General features: G+C 40.6%; 1 protein-coding gene across 3 annotated transcripts in view; it reads left to right on the forward strand.

Moving 5' to 3' along the window:
* LOC110097086 (maspardin) overlaps positions 1-24,950 on the forward strand; it is a 64,454-nt gene extending 39,504 nt beyond the window's left edge. For 2 of the 3 annotated variants that reach the window (XM_020823318.2, XM_028692624.1), the window contains exons 7-8: positions 23,983-24,123; positions 24,192-24,950. In XM_020823318.2, coding sequence (XP_020678977.1) covers positions 23,983-24,123; positions 24,192-24,647 — 597 coding nt within the window. In that variant the 3' untranslated portion in view covers positions 24,648-24,950. The remainder of the gene's footprint in view (positions 1-23,982; positions 24,124-24,191) is intronic. The other variant, XM_020823319.2, reaches the window with a different exon arrangement.

Below are 24,950 nucleotides of genomic sequence, written 5' to 3' on the forward strand. Positions count from 1 at the left end.
ACATGGTCAAGCCTCCTTGACCATGACTATAATCAACCCAAATTTGACTAAAAGGCCCAAGTGACCCACTTTAGGTTCACTTGAACCAAACCTAAGTAGACCTACTCCAAACCTTTTCAAACTTTACCTAACCCTTCCCAACACCCTATGATACCCCTCCTAGGTGTCCTAACTTAGGTTAGCCCAACTTGGTCAAACCTATTGACTGTACCTTATTCATTTAAACCTAAGCTTTCAAACCAAACCCAAGCTGACCCATGACCTTCCTTGGGCTTGTCATTTCTCCTTGAGGGTTGCCTAGTTAGTAGGCCAATTGGCACCACCTCAGATGGCTGGTATATTGGTAGACAACAACATCATGTGACCTTACTCCCTCTAAACGTTTAGCTAAGACAATTATCCCACTCCTAATTGACGACCCCTAATGACCTCGCTGGCTAGCATCGGCGACGATGGCTGAAATTATGTCCAAATACATATCACTTTTTATTTATAAATTGACCTTACATGGTCTGATTTAGTGTGCGATAAGAGTTCATTTGGCTTTCCTAGTGAGTTACTGAGTGTTCCCAACCATCCCCCTCCCTTAGCTTCTCTATGAGTAAAACATCCAAGCTCTAACAACTCTTGTTCGACAAAATTGCTTGAGGTGATCTAACCATTCTTTGGTGAGGCAACCTTCATTAAACTATTTGGTCTTGGTCAAGCGAAGCTCTTGCAGCCAGCTGTTCTGGATCAATGTATGCCTAAATCCCTATAATCTAGATTTTTAGTTTCACACATTGTGAATCGGACCCTATATAAATCTAACCATTGGATGATGTCCTACTCTCATTATCCTTCTTGGTTTCATAGATCAAGAGAATTCCGATCAAAAGGATTTTGAATAACAGCTTTTATCTTTAGTTGGATATAACAGACGATAGAATCACCATTATTTTCTTTTAATTAGAGCGAACAATATTATATAGTTTAATAAAAATATCTTGCAACTATTCCATGCTATTTTAGGGATTGATCTATGCCGTTCGATCCAAGATTGATGGCTTAGACCAATCCTGTGTGGACCATGAGACTTGCTACTTCAGCACAGAGATGATTAAAATAGGATTTAGGATTTAATTAATTTAGAAAATGAAAAGAAACTTTGAGAATTCATTTTCCCTCAACCATTTATTCAAATTTAATGATTAAGCCCTCTATTGAATCAATGGAATGAGGAGAATCCAATAAGTCCAAAATCAAGACCTAAATCAATATGTTTCAAGAATAATTTGGATTTATATATTTTGACCAAATCGCTTAATTGAGTGGCTTAATCATAACTGCTTGCTCTTCATATGGAGAGTTTTATGTGATGTCTTAGGTCCCTTGAATTTTCTCACAGGGATTTGGGCTATGGCTTTAGTCATAATGAAATTTCTAAGTTAAATACCCTTGAAATAAACCTAAAATTAAAAAAAAAATTTAAATAAACTCTTAAAATTTTGAAACCAAATTTAAATCAATCCTTTGATCTTCTAGATTAGAGGGAAAATTTTTCAAACTAAAAGAAAATCACCTAATATTGTTAATAAACAATTAAAAAATTAACCTAAAACTTACAAAAAGATTCAAAAATTCATTTTAACTCAAAATGACTTCAAACTTCATGGAATTTAACTTGAAAGTGTTAAAATCTCTACTTCCAGTTTTAAGTAAAGTTTTGATTTTTTTTATGATATATTTTCTACAAATATTTTTTTTACAAAATAAATCATAAAAATAAAATCAATTACAAATGATACTTAAGATTTCAAACAAAATAGAAAGCTTTTAAAGACCAAACAAAAAATTTTGTATTTGCTATGAGTATTTACATATACTTCATTGTTGGGTTGCTTGGCTTTATGCTTTAGGTGGCAAAGTTATAAATCCCGATTTCTAAAATAAAAACATCATAGCTTATCATGCATTGCATACAGACTTTGATATCATGTTTTTAAACTGTGTGGGCTTCGAAAATTTCATGATTGCGTGCCCCAGCCTCTCCGCGCCATCGATCTCTTTTTTTTTTTTTTTTTTAAGTGTGACGATGGCGGCAGCAAGTTTTAACGAGATTAAGTTCTGGGTGAAATTTCAGAAGGCAGATTAGGTTTTAGATAAGACACTACCCAGAGATTTCGCCCTCATTTTGTGAGGACTTTTTGATCTGAGTCCCGGTTTCCTATAGGCGCAAGCCCCTATAGTTAATTACCCGTCCCGATAACATGAGAGAACTTCGATTAAGGCTAATCATTAAGGATGTTACATGAGTTATAGATTCAACATATAATAACGACAATTTTAGGGTTTGAATCATGGATTTGAATTTTGAAGTTTGGAATTTAGAGTTTATCACCATGGTGGGGGGAATGAAGACGAGCCTGATCAAGATTCCATGGTTCTGTCGTCCCGGGCTGTCATGTTCCTTGATCTACTTAGTCAGAGGAGGTAGTCGACCTAACCTGACAGAAGGTACCTTATCGGCAGCCATGAGTTGCTTCATCCAAGAATACCATGTAGACATGGGTTGGTATTTGTCTAAGGAGATAGATCTGAATCCATCTTAGCTGACAGAGAACTTTATGCCCATCGAATATACCCTATGATTCATCGCTTAAGGGTTTGACGCCTTTAGGGAACATACGAGCTTTGGCAGTGGTCGTAATATAATGGTGTCATTTTGCGGCAAAATCACCCAATCAGAGGGCATGTGCCACGTCCCTGCTGGCAAGAGACTATTTGAGGATGAATCTTAGCGATCCGACACACATTCGCTCTTTGTGAGCTAAGGTTAATTTCAAATTTATCACCCCTGATAAACAGTTGCGGAAGATGAATGTGTTTTAGTTTTAAGTTTTTAGATGATATATTTCATTTCAAGAATTTGGGCTTTTGTTGTATTTGAGATTTGACCCATCCGATTGAGATTTTCTGTCAACACGGCCATCATCGGGGTGAAGTTTGAAGTCACTTGCATTTTCGTAGGAATTTGGGAGGTATTTTGTAATTCAAGTCGTGTCGGCTTTAGTCCTTTCAAGGAGGATGAAACTTGAATATTTGACCTGCGCAGCATTCTCGAATCATTGGATTTGGGACTTGGATGTGATGATTAGAGCACATGCAGGTTTTAGCATTTAACCCTGTGCAACATTCTCGGACATTGGCGTTTGTAACTTTAATGCATTGACCGAAGCACATGCAGGGTGTTTTTAGTTTAAGGGAATAAGGGATCATATTTAATACATAAGGGGCATTTTAAAATATTTAAATATGATCCATTGCGCAAGTGATTTCGTTTAGAAAATGGCCTGGGATTTCATTTAAGGGCATACGAACGCCTTCTGTCCGCTTGTACATATATTGCGAATCCGGTGGCGTTGCGTCGCACTGTGATTATTTAATATAATGAATTGAATCACTAATTAATCTGATGGATACGATTCACTATTTCACTTACCTTATATGTCATCATAACTCCAAGTAAACAACTAAACATCATCAACTTTCTATGATTTTCCTTTCAAAGAAATCATGATGTATTATAGTAAGATGGTTTGAAATATCTGGTTATCTAGAAATTCTTTTATATGCAACATAGGGTGATGAAAATCAAGCTGGAGCTTCCTTGATTTATGTATAGTTGTGGAAATACTTAAATACTTTTCATGAATCCATAGAATATCTTTACTATTTGGTTTATGTTTATGTAATATCTCCCTTTAGTTGTAAGACCTTCCAATTATCATCTATACAAACTTCTTCATCAAGGGCTTTCTTGACATTTCTACCATCTTGAACAAGTGCGCGCCAACAAAGCATGATTTTCATGATATGCTATACAAGTTGAGTGGTATGAAAAGTTGTATTCACCACTAATCTTCAAGTGACTCGTTAAAGTTTAAGTTCTTATAGCCATGTTGAGTTCAAGGTTGGATATCAATCCTTCCCAAAATTCATAGTCTTGTTGTACAAGTGGCAGAGCAAACATAAGGAGAGCTATAAAAGTTTCTTGTAAACTTGTTTGATTGGACATTTGTAGTGTTTTAGTTAACTTTATAAGAATCTCAACAAAAGAAACATCATATAATTGCCTTTCATCTATTGCGTCTTCATGGTTATATCAAAATGGATTCAACAAGCGATATATTTTTTTTCAAACAATGGATAAAGATAGGACCACTCAATCCAACATCAACTAGTATATCAAGAAATTCATATTTATTTGATGTATATTCATCATCCAATACTTCATAAACATTTACAAATAGTTTAGTCCAAATATAGTTCATTGATATCAAAGACTATAATGTAGATTTGTGAACTTCAATCGACTATAGTCTTTCCAAAGTGTTGTTAAGCATCTCAACCATGTTGAGATAAATACGATGAAAGATTTATTATTCTCATTAGCTATCATTTCCTCCACCACCTTAATCATCATAAATATGTTAGATCTATGAAGTCGTACATGATTTTTCCTTTTTTTTAATTATTGATTATTCCAATTTATGTTAGTTGATTTTATTTAAGGGATTTTGTTTTAGTTGGTTAGTTAAATTAATTAAGAGACTTAATGTTGAATTAAATGCCTTTAGTTAATTTAGGATTTTTGATTTAATAAGTTAATCCCAAGTTGTTTTTTCGATCTCCCCAAAATTTTGGTCAAAAGTTTCGAGCAAATTTCGGCAGTCCCTGGCGCCGGGAGGTAAAGAGGGCATTTTCCCTTTCGGCTCGACTCGACCGGAGCGAATCAACGGCGAGGAGATTGGGAGAACGAGTCGATCCCAAAAGGAGTCTTCGAGTCTTCTAATGTGCGCGATCTGCTGGATAAAATAATTTAATTAATTGATCAAATGATACTAATTTATTTTTGCTTGATTGAATGTTCTCCACTTTTCTCAAAAATTCGTATAAGTCCAAAAATTTTCTAAATCCTGAATTTTTTATAAAATTTCAGCAGCCTTTCGGTGTCCCCTCCCTGGCGTCGGGAGCTAAGGAGGGCATTTGCCCTTTCAAGTCCGCCATGCCGGAGTGAATCTACAGCCAGGGTCTTCGAGATGCTGTTGTGTCCCGGAATTGATCTTTGTAAGCTATAATTGACGATGATTGGTTGCAAATAATTGAATGCTGGTTGCTTGTTGAAAATTTGGAGGAAATTTTGGCAGCCTTCCGGCGCCGGGAGGTAAGGAAGTGGCTCGACTCTGCTGGAGCGAATCAACGGCGAGGAGATTGGAAAAGTAGTGTCTGCGCTCCCACGGTCGGATAATCTCGACGGCCAAGGGCTTCGGGGGACCGTATCAACCCCAGGACTTCCTTGAAATTGCTCTTCTTGCGGTGCCTACTTGAAAACCTCTTCTCACTTCTTTTTTTATTTTATTATATGATATATATTATAATATATTATAATATAATATATCTATAGTATATAATATATCATTCTAATATATTAATTAGAGAGAGAGAGAGAGAGACGGGCATGGCCCGATCGGGACAGGCGGAGACCACGGGACCAAGCGTTGGTCTTGGTGGGAGTTGTGGCCGGAGTTCAGCGTCGCACTGGCGGTTGGAGGGAGTTCAGCCAAAGCAGGTGATGGCCAACGACGCAGATGCAAGTCGGGTCGGCTAGGGCACGGTTTGCTCGGAGGATTTCAGCCGACTTCTTCACGCTGAATGGAGCAGATGACTTGGCGAACTTCGGCGGGAGCAGAGGTCAAGATCGAGAGAGATCCTGATTGCTAGAGCAGAAGGATTGTTCTGAAGGAAGAGGTGAGTCACCAAAACTTCTTGCCTTCGGTTCTGTGTGCGTGTTTTTGAAAGTGTGTGTGAGAATGGGAGCCATTTCACTATTTTGTGTTGAGGGGGAGCAGTTGTGCGATCATGGACGACGGTTGTGTCGTGGATGTCGCTTTCATTCGTGGGGTAGTTGGGGGTTTCAGAAGTAGTTACATGTCAATAAACTGATTAATGGGTTTAGCTTACATCCTTTCTAGGTAGGATTGTATTTCTATGAGAGTTGGGTCTTGTTAAATTATTGGTGGGGTTGGAAGTTGTGAGTCACTTGTATTTATTTATATATAGGTTTGAGTTTTTATTTGTGTAGTTGTTTTCACTTTAGCTTTAGTACCTGATTTAATATTTTCTCATTTGCTACATTCTAACTTTATAAGTTTACATCTCTTTGGTTTTTTCTCAATCTTGTATTGATGAAATGTAAGTTCAAAATTTCTAATAGAATGCATAGCTTAAACAATAAATATAAATCTTCAAAAATTTAATGCCCGACATGAGATAGTTTGTAGAATTTCTGAAGTTTTTCAGAATCTAGTGTTCCTTATTTTTCATCTTTTGGTATTTGAAAAAAAATTGTTCCACTTTGAGCTAATCACTTCTGAAATTTCAAATGTGTATCATTTTTTGAATTTTGAAATCATAAATATATTTACCACTACTTTAATTGAGAGTTTTCTTAGAAGATCACTTCTCTTTGGATGTTATTAAACAAAGAACATTTATTTATAGGAAACTTGTAACCCATCATAAAATAAATCTTATCTTATTAGTCATCTTCCTAATCCTATATTTTTATGTTTAATTCATTGTAAAATATCATTTTGTCTTTGGAGATGGTATGTTATTCTTTAGGTCTATTTGATCACAAAAAATGAAATTATTGAATTTTTAGTTTATTTCTCTGAAAGACTATCACTTTAATGTTAGGATCATTAGCTTGAATGAAGTGGATAAGAAGAAGGCTGAATGTTTCAAACCATGAAACTTGTTCATAGTCCATTGTGGGTCATTATTGTTTGCTACATTCCCCTTCGTCTTACCTGAGATACTCACCGGTAACAAGTTCAAAAAACATCACATGCTCCCCATTAGCTATCCCCCATGTTCTCAACTATCTCAACTTCCTAATAATGACTAAGTGATGACATGTCCTTGGAGGCTTTGATTTGAGCTTTATGTTGAGTTGGCTCCAATGTCTTGCATGGATGTTACATCTGGTGGCCAAGCAAACCAAAACCTCCAACTACGTTGACAGTGGAGCCTGTAACTAGAAACTTCTCAGTCTCCTATCCTTTATAAGAAGTGAAGGACCTTTGTCAACGAATAATACATTGATAATCGATCGCTTGGTTTCTCTCTTCTTTGGTGTTGTCCAGCCCCTCCTCAATTACATCAATCTTGGCTAGTTTGTTGACAACTTAATGCCTTGTCCTGGTCTACACGATTGGGGATATTGAAACCTAATTAGAGCTTCATGCGACATTGCTAGGCTGCTTTGGTCCTAATAAGGCTTCAAATGGAGTTGCAACAACTGTATTCTTCCTTGAGCCGCTATGGCCAACTGTTTGCACCACCTTCATTTAAACAATAGTCCATCAATGTTAGCTGGCTGTGATTCTCTGTTGGTCTGCATCCGCAGTTAAAACTCTCACTAAGCTCTCCTCCTTTGGGAGATCTGAAAACACTTGTCAGAGCCTATATATCACTTGGACGTAAGCTTATTGCTGCATAGTTGATGTCTCAGGTGGTTAAAAGAAGGAAGGAGATGGTTTAAAATTATGCTACAGAGCATGCAATAATCACAATCACAATCACCTGAAAGTGGAAAAATGTTACAAATGGTGATATATTGATGTGTGTGGGCTCCGAAAATTCGGCCCCGGCCTCCGCCCGCCTTTTCTTTTTTATTCGGCGATGGAGTTTTAACTGAATAAGTTCCGGGGTAAATTTTGGAAGGCAGATGGGTTTGTAGATAAGACACTACCCAGAGATTTCGCCCTCATTTTGTGAGGATTTTATGATCTGAGTTCTGGTTTCCTATAGGCGCAAGCCCCTATAGTTAATTACCTCTCCCGATCACAAGAGAGAACTTTCGATTAAGGCTAGTCTCGATTCGTATGTATTTTCCTTCGTTTAACGTATTAAACTTGTCGAATATGGAAATTAGATGAATTGGTAGTGTATTTAGGGTATTTCCGCTGTCCTGGTCGCAAAGGCGCAGTCCGTTTTGCGATCAGACTTTGTTTGATTATCGTCGAGGCCTCATTTTTAACGAAATGTGTGTTGTCATATTCGAATCATCTCGGAATTTATGCCACAACCTCGAACAATCCAAATTTATAATATATATATATATATTCTTAATTTTGACGACATTCCAGACGTAATGACGCAGTCTGTTTCATGATCGGATTTCATGTTGTCTCCGACGAGGCTAATTTTCCTCGTAACTCGTGCCTTTGCATCACATTTGGATCCCCTTTGAAATTTGCGACACCACATCAAACGATCCAATTTGATCTGTAGACATTTAATGCCGACAATGTTCTGGATGCAATGACGCTGTCCGTTTGTCGATCGGACGTCATCCGAGCGTCTTTGAGGCTTCAGTTTCTTCGTAACGCATGCCTTCATATCATATTTGAATTGCCTCGAAATTTGTCATCATCTCAGACGATCCAAATTTATTAAATAAAGTGTATATTTTGAATGTCGACGATGTTCCGGACGCAATGACGGTGTCCGTTTGTCAATCGGACGTCGTTCGAGTATCGTCGATGCCTCGTTTCCATCATAACGCGAGCCTTTATATCATATTTGCATCGCCTAGAAATTCACCACCATTTCGGATGATCCAAATTTATTAAATAAAATATATATCCTGAATGTCGATGATGTTCCGGACGCAATGGCGCTGCCTGTTGTCGATTGGACATCATTTTGTCTCTGTAGAGAAAATTTTCCTTGATATGCGCATCTTTGCATTACATTGAGATTCGTGCCCTCAATCTAAATATTTCAAATTGAATAAACAAAATATAGTTTTTATAGGTTGGCAACATTCCGGATGCAACAATGAAGTCTGTTTGTCGATTCGGGATTATTTAATCAGTCTCGCGCTTTAATTTTGGATGTCGGTCGTCCCTTTTGACCGATCTCATCCGATTCAATTACGAGGGGCCTCAACCCAGCAGAGTTTAGTGTCCTGATCGCAACGATACCATCCATTTGGCATTCAGAGATCATTTGACCCTTCAAATGATGTGTTGTATCAACCCTTGCGCTGTTCGATCCGACACTTTTGTTCTTTTTGCGTGTAGTTTAAGGTATAGGGGTCAACAAATGCCCCCCAACAAATGTGACACGCGCACAGAGCGAATCACGTTTGTTGTATGTCAGTTGACGGTCTTCAGTAGCTCTCCTTTTTTAATTATCATTACTGCTTTTTAACACATTCTTCTTATTTTCTCTGTGCAGGGAATGTTCCGCTGGCAGAGACTCGATGACCTACCTCCGAGCGAGCCTAGCGAGGCCGCCATTTGGGAGGCTATTGATAAAGAGGACCCTCAGGATAGCGCTGACGTTCGTGACAGACTGGAGCAGCACCAGAATATGCTGCGAGGGCAGGACATTTTTCACAACTTCTTTGCCCGCTTCCCCTACTCCTAGAGCTTCCTCAGGGTTCTATTTCCTTTGAGAACCTAGAGAGGTGGGTCACCAATCTCAGACTGCAGTACGGGGAGTACCACCCATTAGAGAGTTCTTTGGCGCAGGTTGGCTGAGGTACCGGTGATGTTCTAGTGCCAGCAGCGGACACACTCGAGCAAGTTGGACAATCGAGTCTACTTAGCCACAGTCAGCTACAGTCGTCACCCCCTCTAGAGTGGCTGAGGGACTCAGCAGTTGGACGAATTCAGAGCCCCATTAGTGGCTATGTTTATTATGCTCGCTATGTACTTCAGGTACACAGGGAGACTCTCAGGGCAGCTGGGATCTACGAGGCAGTGTATGTCTCGTTGTTCGACTACGGGCGTCTTCCCACTTTTTGGGCCCGAGGTTTGATTGAGTTTTGGGACGCCGGTCATAACACTTGCTGGGTTGGAGCAGAGTAGCTCACAGTTACCCTTTCAGACTTACAGACGGTTTCCGGGCTTCCCACGTTTGGACACAGTTTCGAGGAGTGCGTGCCTCCAGATAAGCAGTTGTTTCATCGAGTTCCTTTAGTAGGAGGCGATAGGAGAGGCAGGTTGGCACTGCCGGTCGTTTACCATGCACTTTTTCAGCACTACAGATGGATGTATCGGGAGTTATGTTTGTCGAGGTGTGGCCGGGCTGTCATGTCTGCGGACCTTTGGATCCGTAGTTTCCTTCAGGAGAGGTTCTTGTTTCCAGCCGCTACATCACTACACGATCCGTTTGACTTTAGTTTACAGCGTGACAGTTCGTTAACAGAGAAGACTGTTGAGCCCTTTCCTTCTGCTAGTCTTGTTTCTCTTGTTTTACCAGGTGTCGACGGGAACTTACTGCTAGCAGGGTTTTTAGCACTTTGGCTTAACACTTTCTTACTTCCGCTGAAGACGGAGTCTTTGAGATGCATCATCCTCTTAGCTGTCAGTCAGTTGTCAGAGGGACAGAGGCTTGCTCTTGCTCCTGTTGTCCTTGCTAGAGTGTACAGAGTTTTACGGACTACTTCTGAGGTCAGCTCTTTGGATGTGCAGGATTCAGCTTTACTGTGGCAGTACTTGTATGCCTAGGTTCACTTGCACGTCCATGGAGCCTTTTTTGTTTAGAGACTATGGCCTACTTTCTGCAGAGAGGGTTCCCCACTGCTCTACGGCTCTTTTAGGCTTCTACTTTTAAGTCAGAAAGGATTAGACTGTTCTTCTTTGCACTGCAGTCAGTCTCAGACCGATTCACCTTAGTCCACCAGCCAGACACTGTTAGCTTGCCACCCCACCAGAGAAGTACAGTTCTAGTTGACGGAGTTGATCATAGAGGTAGACATACACTACTGCTACGTAGTCAGAGTTTGACGGTTACTGAGTACTTCATTAGCATGCGTCCAGGGTGGTTGTGTCACCGTCAGGGTGGCTTTGTGTCGTTGGAGGGCTACCAGTCCAACAGGGTGGCCAGACAGTTTGGATTTTAACAGGCTACAGCCTACGACAAGCGGGTACTCCTCCCAGGGGTCACAGATGTACTACACATGGGAATGGTTCCACCAGAGACTTATTTTTGTGTTGCAGCTGTGTTTGGGCGCACTTACTGAGGATGGGGACAGGTTCTAGTTTTCTTTTGGCTCAGCCGTCTGCTCAGACGGCTGTCAGTTACCCCATACTGTCGTGGGTTCGACTATCTTTTGGATTTGCGCTAGAGCACGGTGCTAAGAGGTACGAGCGTTGGGTACGGGAGCTTGGGTCGTTGGGGGGACGTAGGTCCCGTCGGAGTCTTCGAGAGGCCACTGGTCATAGAGGTACTTATCTACTCCCTTATCCTCTTTTCTTTTTGTCACTGTCGTCATTAGGCTTGGCACTCACAGAGTTTTCTTTCTTCCCTGAGGGCCACCCGACTGACCTTGCGAGCCCCTCTCTTGTCCCTGCGAGCTACTTGATCGATCTTGCAGGACTTTCTTCTGCTCCAGCCAGCTACCCAGTCGACCTTGTAGGTCCCTCTTCGGCTCTAGCCAGGTGCTCGGCCGACTCTGCGGGTCCATTTTTGACTCCAGCCAATTACCCAGCCGACTCTGCGGGTCCCTCTTCGGCTTCAGCCAGTTACCCGGCCGACTTTGCGGGTCTCTCTATAGGTACATATTTATTATAAGTCAATTTATTTTAAATATATTATTATAATATATTCCTCATATTAATTAATTCTAATCTTTTGTATAGTTCCTGAGGGATATGATTATACTTCGAAGATTATCGGTCATGTTCCTCTACCTCCGACCTTCATGACCACTGAGATGTGTAGTGATTTGGTACAGCATCTGAGGACGTTAGTCTTCAGAATTGACCCCAGGTCTCCAGAGTCTTGGCACGACTTTTCTTCTACTTCCCACCAGCTCCTTAGTCTACTTGCCAAGTATGGGGTGAGCACTACTGAGTTACTTTTTTGGGAGGCGGTGTGCCGCGTGGCAGAGTCCTGCATCTGGCAACTAAGCTCCCTCTCGATCACCCGGTCTACGGTTACACTTCCAAAGCTAGAGGGGATGGTTGCTAGTCTTAGAGCGAGGGTTGATGGTGCTCACGACCTACAGGACCGTAATGTAGAGATTCTGAGGAGACACCGTCAGAGTACTTCTGACATGACTCAGGAGGAAGATGGGCTGACAAACCATATGCAGAACATCTGGAGGGACTTCACGCAGGCGATGTCTCAGAGGCTTCACATACAGGAGAGATGTAGCCGACAGGATCGTCTCATTAGAGGGGAGGAGCAGCGTCACAGATCTTTGCTGCAGGAGGTGCTGGATGCAGACGCTTCGCTAACACGGGCTGTGGAGAAGTTTCAGATCGCTCAGTCAGAGTTTCAGACCTTGGCCGAGATCAGTGACAGGCTGGAGAAGTTACGGGCTCTCTTTTTCTGACACGTCCTTGTTCGTTGTTATTTTAGTTTGTACTTCTTGTAGCGTCTTAGGTCTCAATGTACTTGTACCTCATGATGATTATTATACAATATGAAGTTTTTTTTTTTTGTTTTTTTTCTTTTTTTTTGTACTCTGAGCTGTGTTGAGCTGTGTGCTGGAATTGTATTCTGAGTTTGAATTTTAGACTTGTGTTGTTTATATCACGAGGGTATTTTAAATATTTATTTGGATCGACATCGCGCTGCGTGCCAAGATCTCCAAATAAATATTAAAAATTCCCTGTGATACCAACAACACGAGTATAAAATTAAAACTCATAGTACAATTCCAGCACAAAGCTCAACTCAGCTCAGAGTACAAAAAAAATAAAAGAAACAAAAAAATCCTCCATATATATATAATAATCATCATGAGTTACAAGTACATTGAGACCCAAGATGCTACAAAAAGTACAAACCAAAACAACAACGAACGAGAACGTGTAAGAAAAGTCGAGCCCGTAACTTCTCCAGCCTGTCAGTGATCCCAGCCAAGGTCTGAAACTCTGACTAAGCGATCTGAAACTTCTCCACAGCCCGTGCTAGCGAAGCGTCTGCATCCAGCACCTCCTGCTGCAAAGATCTGTGATGCTGCTCCTCCCTTTTAATGAGACGATCTCGTCGGCTACGTCTCTCCTGTATGTGAAGCCTCCGAGACATAGCCTGCGTGAAGTCCCTCCAGATGTTCTGCATATGATTTGTCAGCCCATCTTCCTCCTGAGTCATGTCAGAAGTACTCTGACGGTGTCTCCTCAGAATCTCTACATTACGGTCCTGTAGGTCGTGAGCACCATCAGCCCTCGCTCTACAACTGACAACAATTCCCTCTAGCTCTGGAAGTGTAACCGTAGACCGGGTGATCGAGAGGGAGCTTAGTTGCCAGATGTAGGGCTCTGCCTCGCGGCACACCGCCTCCCAAAAAAGTAACTCAGTAGTGCTCACCCCATACTTGGCAAGTAGACCAAGGAGCTGGTTGGCAGTAGAAGAAAAGTCATGCCAAGACTCTGGAGACCTGGGGTCAATTCTGAAGACTAACGTCCTCAGAGGCTGCACCAAATCACTACACATCTCAGTGGTCATGAAGGTCGGAGGTAGAGGAACATGACCGATAATCTTCAAAGTGTAATCATATCCCTCAGAAACTACACAAAAGATTAGAATCAATTAATATGAGGAATATATTATAATAATATATTTAAAATAAATTGATTTATAATAAATATGTACCTGTAGAGAGACCTGCAAAGTCGGCCGGGTAACTGGCTGAAGCCGAAGAGGGACCCGCAGAGTCGACTGGGTAATTGGCTGGAGTCAAAAATGGACCCGCAGAGTCGGCCGAGCACCTGGCTAGAGCCGAAGAGGGACCTACAAGGTCGACTGGGTAGCTGGCTGGAGCAGAAGAAAGTCCTGCAAGATCGATCGAGTAGCTGGTAGGGACAAGAGAGGGGTTCGCAAGGTCAGTCGGGTGGCCCTCAGGGAAGAAAGAAAACTCCGTGGGTGCCAAGCCTAATGACGATAGTGTGTGTGGAGGCCCTCCAAAGAACTCCGTAAGTGAGGCGACAACAGCACTAGAAGACTCACCCGGCCAGAACGACCGGTAGGGGTCTACTGGGAAAGAGAAGTCTGCAGAAGGGTCTAGTGTATTGTATCCCGTGAAGTCTGACATCCTGGGCTCCTGTGCATCCTCCCCAAGGTCCTTGGGAGAGGGGCGAGCATTTACGGACCTCTTGGAAAAAGTAACAAGCAGAGAACTGGCCCGCCGGCGGGAAAATCGGGAAGACTCTGCCTGAGGTGGCGCAGGTGCTACATCTGAAACTCTGGCAGGAGAAGGAACAACATCTGTAGAAGTGGTACGAGGCTCAGTGTGTGGTCCTGCACCAAGGAAATGCTTATCAAATGACCAAATATCTATCAAACTAAATGCTGACAAAAAGAAAAGAGGATAAGGGAGTAGATAAGTACCTCTATGACCAGCGGCCTCTCGAAAACTCCGACGGGACCTACGTCCCCCCAACGACCCAAGCTCCCGGATCCAACGCTCGTACCTCTTAGCACCGTGCTCTAGCGCAAGTCCAAAAGACAGCCGAACCCACGACAGTCTGGGGTAACTGACAGCCGTCTGAGCAGACGGCTGAGCCAAAAGGAAACTAGAACCTGTTCCTATCCTCAGTAAGTGCGCCCAAGCCACAGCTGCAACACAAAAATGAGTCTCTGGTGGAACCGTTCCCATGTGTAGTACATCTGTGACCCCTGGGAGGAGTACCCGCTTGTTGTAGGCTATAGCCTATGAAAATCCAAACTGTCTGGCCACCCTGTTGGACTGGTAGCCCTCCAACGACACAAAGCCACCCTGACGGTGACACAACCACCCTGGACGCATGCTAATGAAGTACTCAGTAACCGTCAAACTCTGACTACGTAGCAGTAGTGTATGTCTACCTCTATGATCAACTCCGTCAACTAGAACTGTACTTCTCTGGTGGGGTGGCAAGCTAACAGTGTCTGGCTGGTGGACTAAGGTGAATCGGTCTGAGACTGACTGCGGGGCAAAGAAGAACAGTCTAATTCTTTTCGACTCAAAAGTAGAAGCCTAAAAGAGACGTAGAGCAGTGGGGAACCCTCTCTGCAGAAAGTAGGCCATAGTCTCTAAACAAAAAAGGCTCCATGGACGTGCAAGTGAACCTAGGCATACAAGTACTGCCACGGTAAAGCTGAATCCTGCACATCCAAAGAGCTGACCTCAGAAGTAGTCCGTAAAACTCTGTACACTCTAGCAAGGACAGCAGGAGCAAGAGCAAGCCTCTGTCCCTCTGACAACTGACTGACAGCTATGAGAATGATGCATCTCAAAGACTCCGTCTTCAGCGGAAGTAAGAAAGTGTTAAGCCAAAGTGCTAAAAACCCTGCTAGCAGTAAGTTCCCGTCGACACCTGGTAAAACAAGAGAAACAAGACTAGCAGGAAAGGGCTCAGCAGTCTTCTCTGTTAACGAACTGTCACGCTGTAAACTAAAGTCAAACGGATCGTGTAGTGATGTAGCGGCTGGAAACAAGAACCTCTCCTGAAGGAAACTACGGATCCAAAGGTCCGCAGACATGGCAGCCCGGCCACACCTCGACAAACATAACTCCCGATACGTCCATCTGTAGTGCTGAAAAAGTGCATGGTAAACGACCGGCAGTGCCAACCTGCCTCTCCTATCGCCTCCTACTAAAGGAACTCGATGAAACAACTGCTCATCTGGAGGCACACACTCCTCGAAACTGTGTCCAAACGTGGGAAGCCCGGAAACCGTCTGTAAGTCTGAAAGGGTAATTGTGAGCTGGCTCCAACCCAGCAAGTGCTACGAGCGGCGTCCCAAAACTTAATCAAACCTCTGGCCCAAAAAGTGGGAAGACGCTCGAAGTCGAACAACGAGACATACACTGCCTCGTAGATCCCAACTGCCCTGAGAGTCTCCCTGTGTGCCTGAAGTACATAGCGAGACCAATAAACATAGCCACTAATGGGACTCTGAATTCGTCCAACTGCTGAGTCCCTCAGCCACTCTAGAGGGGGTGACGACTATAGCTGACTGTGGCTAAGTAGACTCGATTGTCCAACTTGCTCTAGAACATCACAGGTAACTCAGCCAACCTGCGCCAAAGAACTCTCTAACGGGTGGTACTCCCCGTACTGCAGTCTGAGACTGGTGACCCACCTCTCTAGGTTCTCAAAGGAAATAGAACCCTGAGGAAGTTCTAGGAGTAGGGGAAACGGGCAAAGAAGTCGTGAAAAATGTCTCGCCCTCGCAGCATATTCTGGTGCTGCTCCAGTCTGTCACGAACGTCAGCACTATCTAGAGAGTCCTCTTTATCAATAGCCTCCCAAATGGCGGCCTCGCTAGGCTCGCTCAGAGGCAGGTCGTCGAGTTTCTGCCAGCGGAACATTCCCTGCACAGAGAAAATAAGAAGAATGCGTTAAAAAACAGTAATGATAATTAAAAAAAGGAGAGATATTGAAGACCGTCAACTGACATACAACAAACGTGATTCGCTCTGAGCGCGTGTCACATTTGTTGGGGGGCATTTGTTAACTCCTATACCTTAAACTACACGCAAAAAGAATAAAAGTGTCGGATCGAACAGCGCACGGGTTGATACAACACATCATTTGAAGGGTCAAATGACCTCTGAATGTCAAATGGATGGTATCGTTGCGATCAGGACACTAAACTTTGCTGGGTTGAGGCCCCTCGTAATTGAATCGGATGAGATCGGTCAAAATGGACGACCGACACCCAAAATTAAAGCGCGAGACTGATTAAATAATCCCGAATCGACAAACAGACTTCATTGTTGCATCCGAAATGTTGCCAACCTATAAAAACTATATTTTGTTTATTCAATTTGAAATATTTAGATTGGTGGCACGAATCTCAATGTAATGCAAAGATGCGCATAACAAGAAAAATTTTCTCTACGGAGACAAAATGATGTCCAATCGACAAACAGACAGCGTCATTGAGTCCAGAACATCATCGACATTCAGGATATATATTTTATTTAATAAATTTGGATCATCCGAGATGGTGAATTTCTAGGCGATGCAAATATGATATAAAGGCCCGCATTATGATGGAAACGAGGCATTGACGATACTCGAACGACGTCCGATTGACAAACGGACATCATCATTGCGTCTGGAACATCTTCGACATTTTAAATATACACTTTATTTAATAAATTTGAATCGTCTGAGATGATGGCAAATTTCGAGGCAATTTAAATATGATATGAAGGCATGCGTTATGAAGAAACCGAAGTCTCGAAGACGCTCGGACGACGTCCGATCGACAAACGGACAGCGCCATTGCATCCAGAACATTGTCGGCATTAAATGTCTACAGATCAAATTGGATCGTTTGATGTGGTGTCGCAAATTTCAAAGGGGATCCAAATGTGATGCAAAGGCTCGAGTTACGAGAAAAATTAGCCTCGTCGGAGACGACATGACGTCCGATTATGAAACAGACTGCGTCATTGCGTCTGTATTGTCGTCAAAATTAAGAATATATATATATATATTATCAATTTGGATTGTTCGAGGTTGTGGCATAAATTCCGAGATGATTTGAATATGACAACACACATTTCATTAAAAATGAGGCCTCGACGATGATCAAATGAAGTCTGATCGCAAAACGGACTGCGTCGTTGCGACCAGGACAGCGGAAATACCCTAAATACACTATCAATTCATCTAATTTCCATATTCGACAAGTTTAACACGCTAAACGAAGGAAAATACATGCGAATCAAGATGGTTCTTAAGATAATAGACACGTTATTATTACTACAACAACAACAACAACAACATCAAGCCTTTATCCCACTACGTGGGGGCACGTTATTATTACTCCAGATTAATAATAATCTTAGGTTATAAATATCAGCTAATGTTATTATTGATTTAACAAAGAAATCAAAGTCAAAACGGAGATCAGATCAAGCATTTATTGCTAACCTCGTATGTATCGAGAGCTCTGAACTAAATCCTGCTGAATCCCGGATATCCCGCTCCTCGGACTGCTGCTCTTGATCTGAAATGTGGTATCTCCTTTCTTTAAAACGAAGCAAGGGAAGCAATCTCAGAGGTTTTTCCTTTCTCTCACTGAAAGCTCCAGTCTCATTCTTCTTCGCTGTTTCATTCAACACACTTACAAACAGCCTTCTCCACTCAACTCCCGTTCGTTCTCTCCACGTCAAACCACCAAGCCAAAGACAACCTATATTCCCTACCATCCCAGCCTCAACTTCACAGAGCTCGCAAGCTTCAGCACATTCCCTCAAGCCTTCCACCAGCAACCGTTCGTCCACAGCAAACTTCACGGTCAAGTCTCGTCAACTACGCCTGATCTTTCCTCCGACTTCTCTTACCCGAGCCTTCGTTTGCTCTCTAAGCACCTACTTCAAAGCTTCAATCAACCCAGTTATAGGAGTTGAATACTACAAAAGAAAGCCTTTCTGCCAATCCGTACTTGATAAGGTAAAAAAAAGGAAAATAAAATCATTTCAGCTCTTTTACTACAACGTCTGCCTTTATTCTATAAGGGAGTAATCAGCTTTGCTTTTCCCATATCCTGTCTTCACGTGAAGACCCATTATCTTGCTGTTTCACATGGGCAAGCTATAGTAGTTCTTCTGTTTTCTGCACTCTCAACATTTGTTTATAAAAAGAAGTGCCACTAGCTTAAAGATCTAACATTAAGAGCTCATCTTTAAGGCCTAATACTTGCCTCCACCAAATCAGCTATTCTCAAAAAACTGTATACCACACTCAAAAGCTTTAATGGCCGGCCCACTTTCTCACTATAATTTACATAAATCAGCCCTCAAAAAAAAAAAAAAACTACAGCACATTCAAATAATCTTATAATCTGTGGCTCGTCCTAAGGTCCTTCCAAAAAAAAAAAGCAAATATAAGATTCTCTGTCCTCTTCTTTACTTTGTTTCATTATTATAATTGTTAATTTTATTTATTAATATTGACATATTGTACGTAGTATTATCATACTCTTATTACTTAATACTGATAATTATTTACATTAATACTATCTTCTATTAAGTTCATTTAAAAAAAATGATTTGAGGGATCTCTAAGTTAACCAGATGTTAGCTTAGCTTCTATAGTTATAATAATTAAAATAATCATGAAGGTGCTTGTTGACTAATATTTCCAACACATTGACGAAATTTATATATATATATATATATATATTTATTGTCAAAATACATAAAAAAAAAATGCTAGCACACAGGCTAGAATTCTAAATTTTCATTAATATTAAGATGAAATAACTATTCAATATTATGATGTCGCATGACCTGTAATGTTATGTAGGATGCAACTTAAAGCCATATAATTGACAAAAATATACTTGAAATAATCAATGATTTTTATAAGACCATGTGCTCACATTTACACAAGGTTCGTTGGGTTTAATTTCAAAGAGTGTATATGAGAATTATTGATTGATAAAAAAATTTGAAATAAAAGGAGAGAAGAAATTGAAGAGATGTATCTCTTCGTAAGATTAATTCAATTCCACCGATTTGCTCAAACGATGCAATCCTTGGTGATAATAACCGGCTTATGGCAATCAATCAATAAAGAGAGGGAGGAAGAAACTAAAAAAAAAAAGAAGAAAGGAGAACTAACGCTCTTTGCTTGCATTTTTCTCAAAATCTTGTTCCTCGTCTCCCTTCAATCAAAAACGCCTACCGGCGACTGCTCCTGCTGCTTGCGATTGAACCCCAACTACAAACACACAGCACGTTAAAGTCGGAACCTAGCCCACGGGAACGCTCGTCTTCCTCCTTCCCACGCGAAACTGCTCCTGTGTCGTTTCCGTTTTGTTTGCAGAACTTGCACCCGACGCTTCACAACCCCGCAACTCTGTGAAATACACGACCTGTGTAAGTATTAACAATAGATAAATCTATTGTTAACATAATATTTTATTATTTCAAGGCTGCAGATTTCACGTTGAAGAAGGTTTATTGGTTGAAGATCTTTTCAAAAAGTAAAGGAACCAATAATCTGAATAGAGGCAATAAGTTCTATTCAGCCATGTCATGCATTTAAAGAAAAATATAATCATTACTATGTCCAATGTGTTAGGATGAGATCTCTTTTATATGTGTGTGTATATATATATATAAAGAGAATGCATTAAATGAGATGAGCATGTAATAATTTTGTTATAAACAGTTAAATAAATTGGAAGACCATATGTCGTCGATCTTTGATCCGGGTATGATGGTTATAAATTTTGAAGACCATACGCCGTCGATCTTTGATCCGGGTATGATGGTTATAAATTTCGAAGACCTCGCGCCGTCGATCTTTGATCAGGGTGGAAAGAAATTACGGCAAATGCCGCCCCGATTCTCTCGGTGGGCAGGGGACGCCGGAAGGCTGTCGAAAATTTTCTAGAATATTGCCGAATTTCCTTTGTCACTATTTGAGAACAATGTCATAACTTCACTAATTAAAATAATTAGTTCATTATTTAATCTAATCGATTAAAAATTCATTAATGAGCAATTTATAATAAATATGAGATTTAAAATTCTTTAAACATAAACAAGAAGTTGAATGTTCTCTGGCAGAAAATAGTAGCGTTATGGAGCAATCTTTCTCTAATTATTTTGAAGCAGATTTTTTTTTTAGTCATTTCATTTCTAGGTAATGAAATTCCTAAGCAAAGTGCACACTTTGTTTACTGAAATTCTCCACGCACAATTATAAAATATATATAGAGAGAATTCAGAACTAAATATAAAGATGATTTTGTCTTTTCTCTCAATCCAACAAATCTTTGATTGCATAGAAAGATTAAAATAAGTTGTTTGCCATTATGAAGAATCTATATATTGTTCCAATTATTCAAACCTGACATGCCCAAGACAATATATTGATCTTGTTCTAAGCTTAAGAAAAGCTTAGTTGAATTACTTGTTAAGGGACAAACAAAAGATTGTCATATTTAACAATATAGATTTTAATGATTAAGGCTACAGTTAATAATATTGATTTAAAAGAATTAAATAAATTATATGAAAAAGCCTTTTTTGTTTTTTTTTTCTGAAATTATAAAACAACATATATTTGCTGATGCGAAGACCCTGGGCCATCGACTTTAAATCCGGTCAGGATGGTTTTAAAATGAAGATCTCGTGTCGTCGACTTTAAGTCCGGCGGAATGGTTTAAATTCATGAGTTAGTTAAAATTCAAGGGCATTGAGATTTAATGACCAAATTAGAGCAATTATAAAATAAAGTGCAATAAAAAGGAGGGGGAGTGGAAATTCCATTAATCAACACATATAACTAACCCCCCAAATCAACATAAACAAAGCTTCAAACAAAACAATTCAATTCAGACAACAACTTAACTAAAATCTTGATAACAACTCAAACAAATTTCTACAAATTCATGTACATAACACCTAATAAAACTCTCAACACTCTACAGTTGCTTCTACGACTATCTGTGAGCTTCATGAACTGCTGCAAATACCATGTACCTGCAAATAAATAAATAAGAATCAGTGCATCATAAATGAATTAAACCAATGATGAAAAATAATAAATTTTGCTACTGCAATGCAGTGTTAAAGTAAAGTACCGAATTATTGTAGTAAAAAAAAGCTACAAACACAAAAATATGAACATAATTATTGTCCAAACAAAAAAAAATCTATGGGCATGCATCTTAGTCTAAGAGATTAAGCTGTAAGACCCGCTTTTCAGGCAATTTCCTAAGGGAAATAATAAGACCTATCTCAAATCTAATTCAAACCCGTGGGCAGCCTCGTTCATAGGAACTTGGTTGTAAGACCCACTACCCGGCAACTTTCGTAGGAAAGTCGTAAGCCCGACCTTAGGGAGAAGTTTTAGATAAAAATTTACCTAACGGCTAACTCCTAACCTCCAATTAAAACCTCGGCCACTTCTAATAGAAGCAATAAGTCCGACCTCTGAGGGAAACGTTTAGGTGATAATACAATCCTAGACCCCTCAAATGGGCATCCTAGTCTAAAGGACTAGGTTGTAAGACCCATAACTTGGGCCGCTTAGCTTACAGGACTAGGTCGTAAGACCCACCGTTAGGCAACTTCTAAGGAAGCCATAAGACCTATCCAATTGAAATTCTTGCCGTGGGCAACTGCCTAAATTGAGAGCCGTAAACCCCAAACTAAATCAAGCTATCTGGGCAACTCCTATTGAGCCGTAAGCCCCAACTAAACAAACTATCTGGGCAACTCATAAATAGAGTAGTAAGCCCCATTCTAAATAAAAATCTTGGGCTACTTTCTACGAAAGTCGTAAGTCCCAAAACCAATTTAAATCCCCTGGCAACTCCTAATTGGAGCTGTAAGCCCCAAATAAATAAATTAACGAACTTCTAAGGAAGTAGTTAGTCCCAACCCAAATTAAATCAAACTAAAATCCATATCTAACCACTTCAGTCTACTCTGGATCTCTGAGAGGAGGCAAACTCATGGCTTGCTAATCAGATTCCCTGGACACTACGGTCAATGATTGTTAGTGTTGGTAGACTAAAATCTATGGTATACTCGGGACGACGGAACCATGGGATCTTGATCGGGTTACTCCATCTTCCCACCATTTGAGCTAAAAAATTATCAAAATTCTATTCATCCCTTAATCGAGAGTTCTCTCTTACATAGTAAGAGGGGTAATTAACTATGAGTGCTTGCACTCATAGGAAGTAAGAACCCCAGATCTATAAACCCTGACACTATCCTCAGGGGAAATCTGGTTAATTTCAATCTGACTTAAGGGAAATGAAATCCACAGCTGCAAAGCGGGATTCATGCATTCGTGCTATTTTTCTTGAGCCAACAGTGCTGTAGTGTTTGCATCTACTGAGAATGAAAAGCTTTGGGTGCATTAAGTAAGCTGATACATGGCCGATATCTTGCTTGCATGTGTTTGATTGCCATTAGACAATTTTACTACATCGTTTGAGATATGCAAATTAAAATCAATCATGTGTTTGTACTTGTTGGACTTCTTGAAAGATTCCAGTCATATAGGAGATCATTCTTCCTTTGCACTTCTAAATATAATCACGCAAAAAAAAAAAAAGAGCTCTGACGATTGACATTCATCATAAGTGTAGTTGAGAAGTTTACAACTGCTTAGGAAAGATCCTAAGGTTCAAGCTCACAAATCTGCCATCCACCATCTTCCAAACAGCAGTTTTTATTTTATTTTATTTATCTTACTTTTATTACTATTCCTAAGTACTAGCTTTTCACTTTTTTTAAATTTTAATTAGCTTTAGTTATGTTGACAGTCAATGTATTTAAAGTCATTAATTTCTTTTTCAAAGCATTATCATTGTTAATCCTGTGTATATGTGTGAGTGTACTTATGCAAAAAAAAAAAAAAAAAAAAAAAAAAAAAAAGAAAAAAAAAGAAAAAAGAAAAAAGAGATTTCTCCAAAAAAAAAAGAGAAAAAAGAAAGAAAAAAAAAAGAGAAAAAAAAAGAAAGAGAAAAAAAAGAAAAAAAAAGGAAATGTGTTGTGTTTTGTGCATCTCGCCGACTTCACCAACCCCGCGAAGGTACGGATTTCCTAAACTCAGATTCCCATTTTCGTTGTTTGCGGCGGACCGAAAAACCGCCCCAAGCACGCCTGTGGTGCGCATGGTGGGATGGGACCCCGGTGCGCCGCCTATGACGAGGCGGGTAATCACCTAAAACCCTACTTCAATGTTTGTGGCGGACCCCTGAAAACCGCCCCAAGCACGTCTTTGGTGCGTGTGGTGGGATGGGACCCCGGTGCAGCACCTACGGTGAAGTGGGGTCACTCATAAGTACCCCCGAGCAGGGGGAAAGCAAACTGCTTTAAAAAAAATGCTTTTAAAACAAAAATGCTTTTTACCTATGCACGCCTTTGATGGCGTGGTGGGAGAAAACAATGTGCTACCATATAATTTGTAATCAACTGTGGCATCTTTTTTCTTCCAGACAAACGATTATTGTGCTATTCCCCAATCACTAAAAGATCAAGTCAATGAAAGATATCCTGGTGCAAGAAGAGCTATAATGAAATCTGGAGGCGATTTCCCCTTTCTTTCTCGTCCGGATGAGGTTAACCTATACCTTCAGGTAGCTAAATCTTTCAGTTTTATGGATCATTTTATACCTCACTTGCTCTGAAGTTAAAAAAAAAATAGCAGCTACATCTGAGACGTGTTGGAGTAGAAGCAAAGCAGGACCAAATCTCTGGCACTTCAAAAGATGGCAATGCAGGGAGTCTGTATGAAGATAGACATGCCGAGCACGACGATAATCCCCAGGAAGGCCATGGAAGCTCTGGATCGCATTTTGAGAGCCATGAGCCACAATCGTCGAACGGTGCTGAGGGGTCTCATGATAATAATGGAAGTGAGAATGATAATGGTCCCCCAAAAGATCAAGTAAGCTTTGATTCACCAGAATCTGCTCATGATCCCCAGGCCTCAGGATCTGAGACCTGTATTTTGAATGAGCAGCTCCTTACCTTTATTAGCATCAGTGCCATGGCTTCAGGTATGATCCTTCTTCTTCCTGAACAAGCCTTACTACCTATCCATTTCATGAGCCAGTTGAACTTAGGAGCATTATACACTGCAAAGACATGGAAAGTTTAGAAATCTACTGTAAAATACCAATTTCATGTCACAGTTACAGTGCTGATTTGCTTTCTTGGAAGATTTATTGATTTCCTTGTCACAGTTGGGTTTGGAGTGTCAAATCTTTTGGTTTTTTAAGCTTGGGGGAATTGCCAGTTTGTTGTATTTGTCAAATTATTGTTCTTTGTTTAAATGGAGGAGGGTTGTGTGGGAATTGTCAGTTTTGTTTTATTCACTGTACTTTCTATTTGCCTTTTTCTTCTTAATTCATTGAATAATGTTGGAGTAGTCTGATATAATTTCTACTCCATTGCATCTAAA

Source organism: Dendrobium catenatum, unplaced genomic scaffold (assembly GCF_001605985.2).
Source record: "Dendrobium catenatum unplaced genomic scaffold, ASM160598v2 original_scaffold_244749, whole genome shotgun sequence".
Lineage (NCBI taxonomy): Eukaryota > Viridiplantae > Streptophyta > Magnoliopsida > Asparagales > Orchidaceae > Dendrobium > Dendrobium catenatum.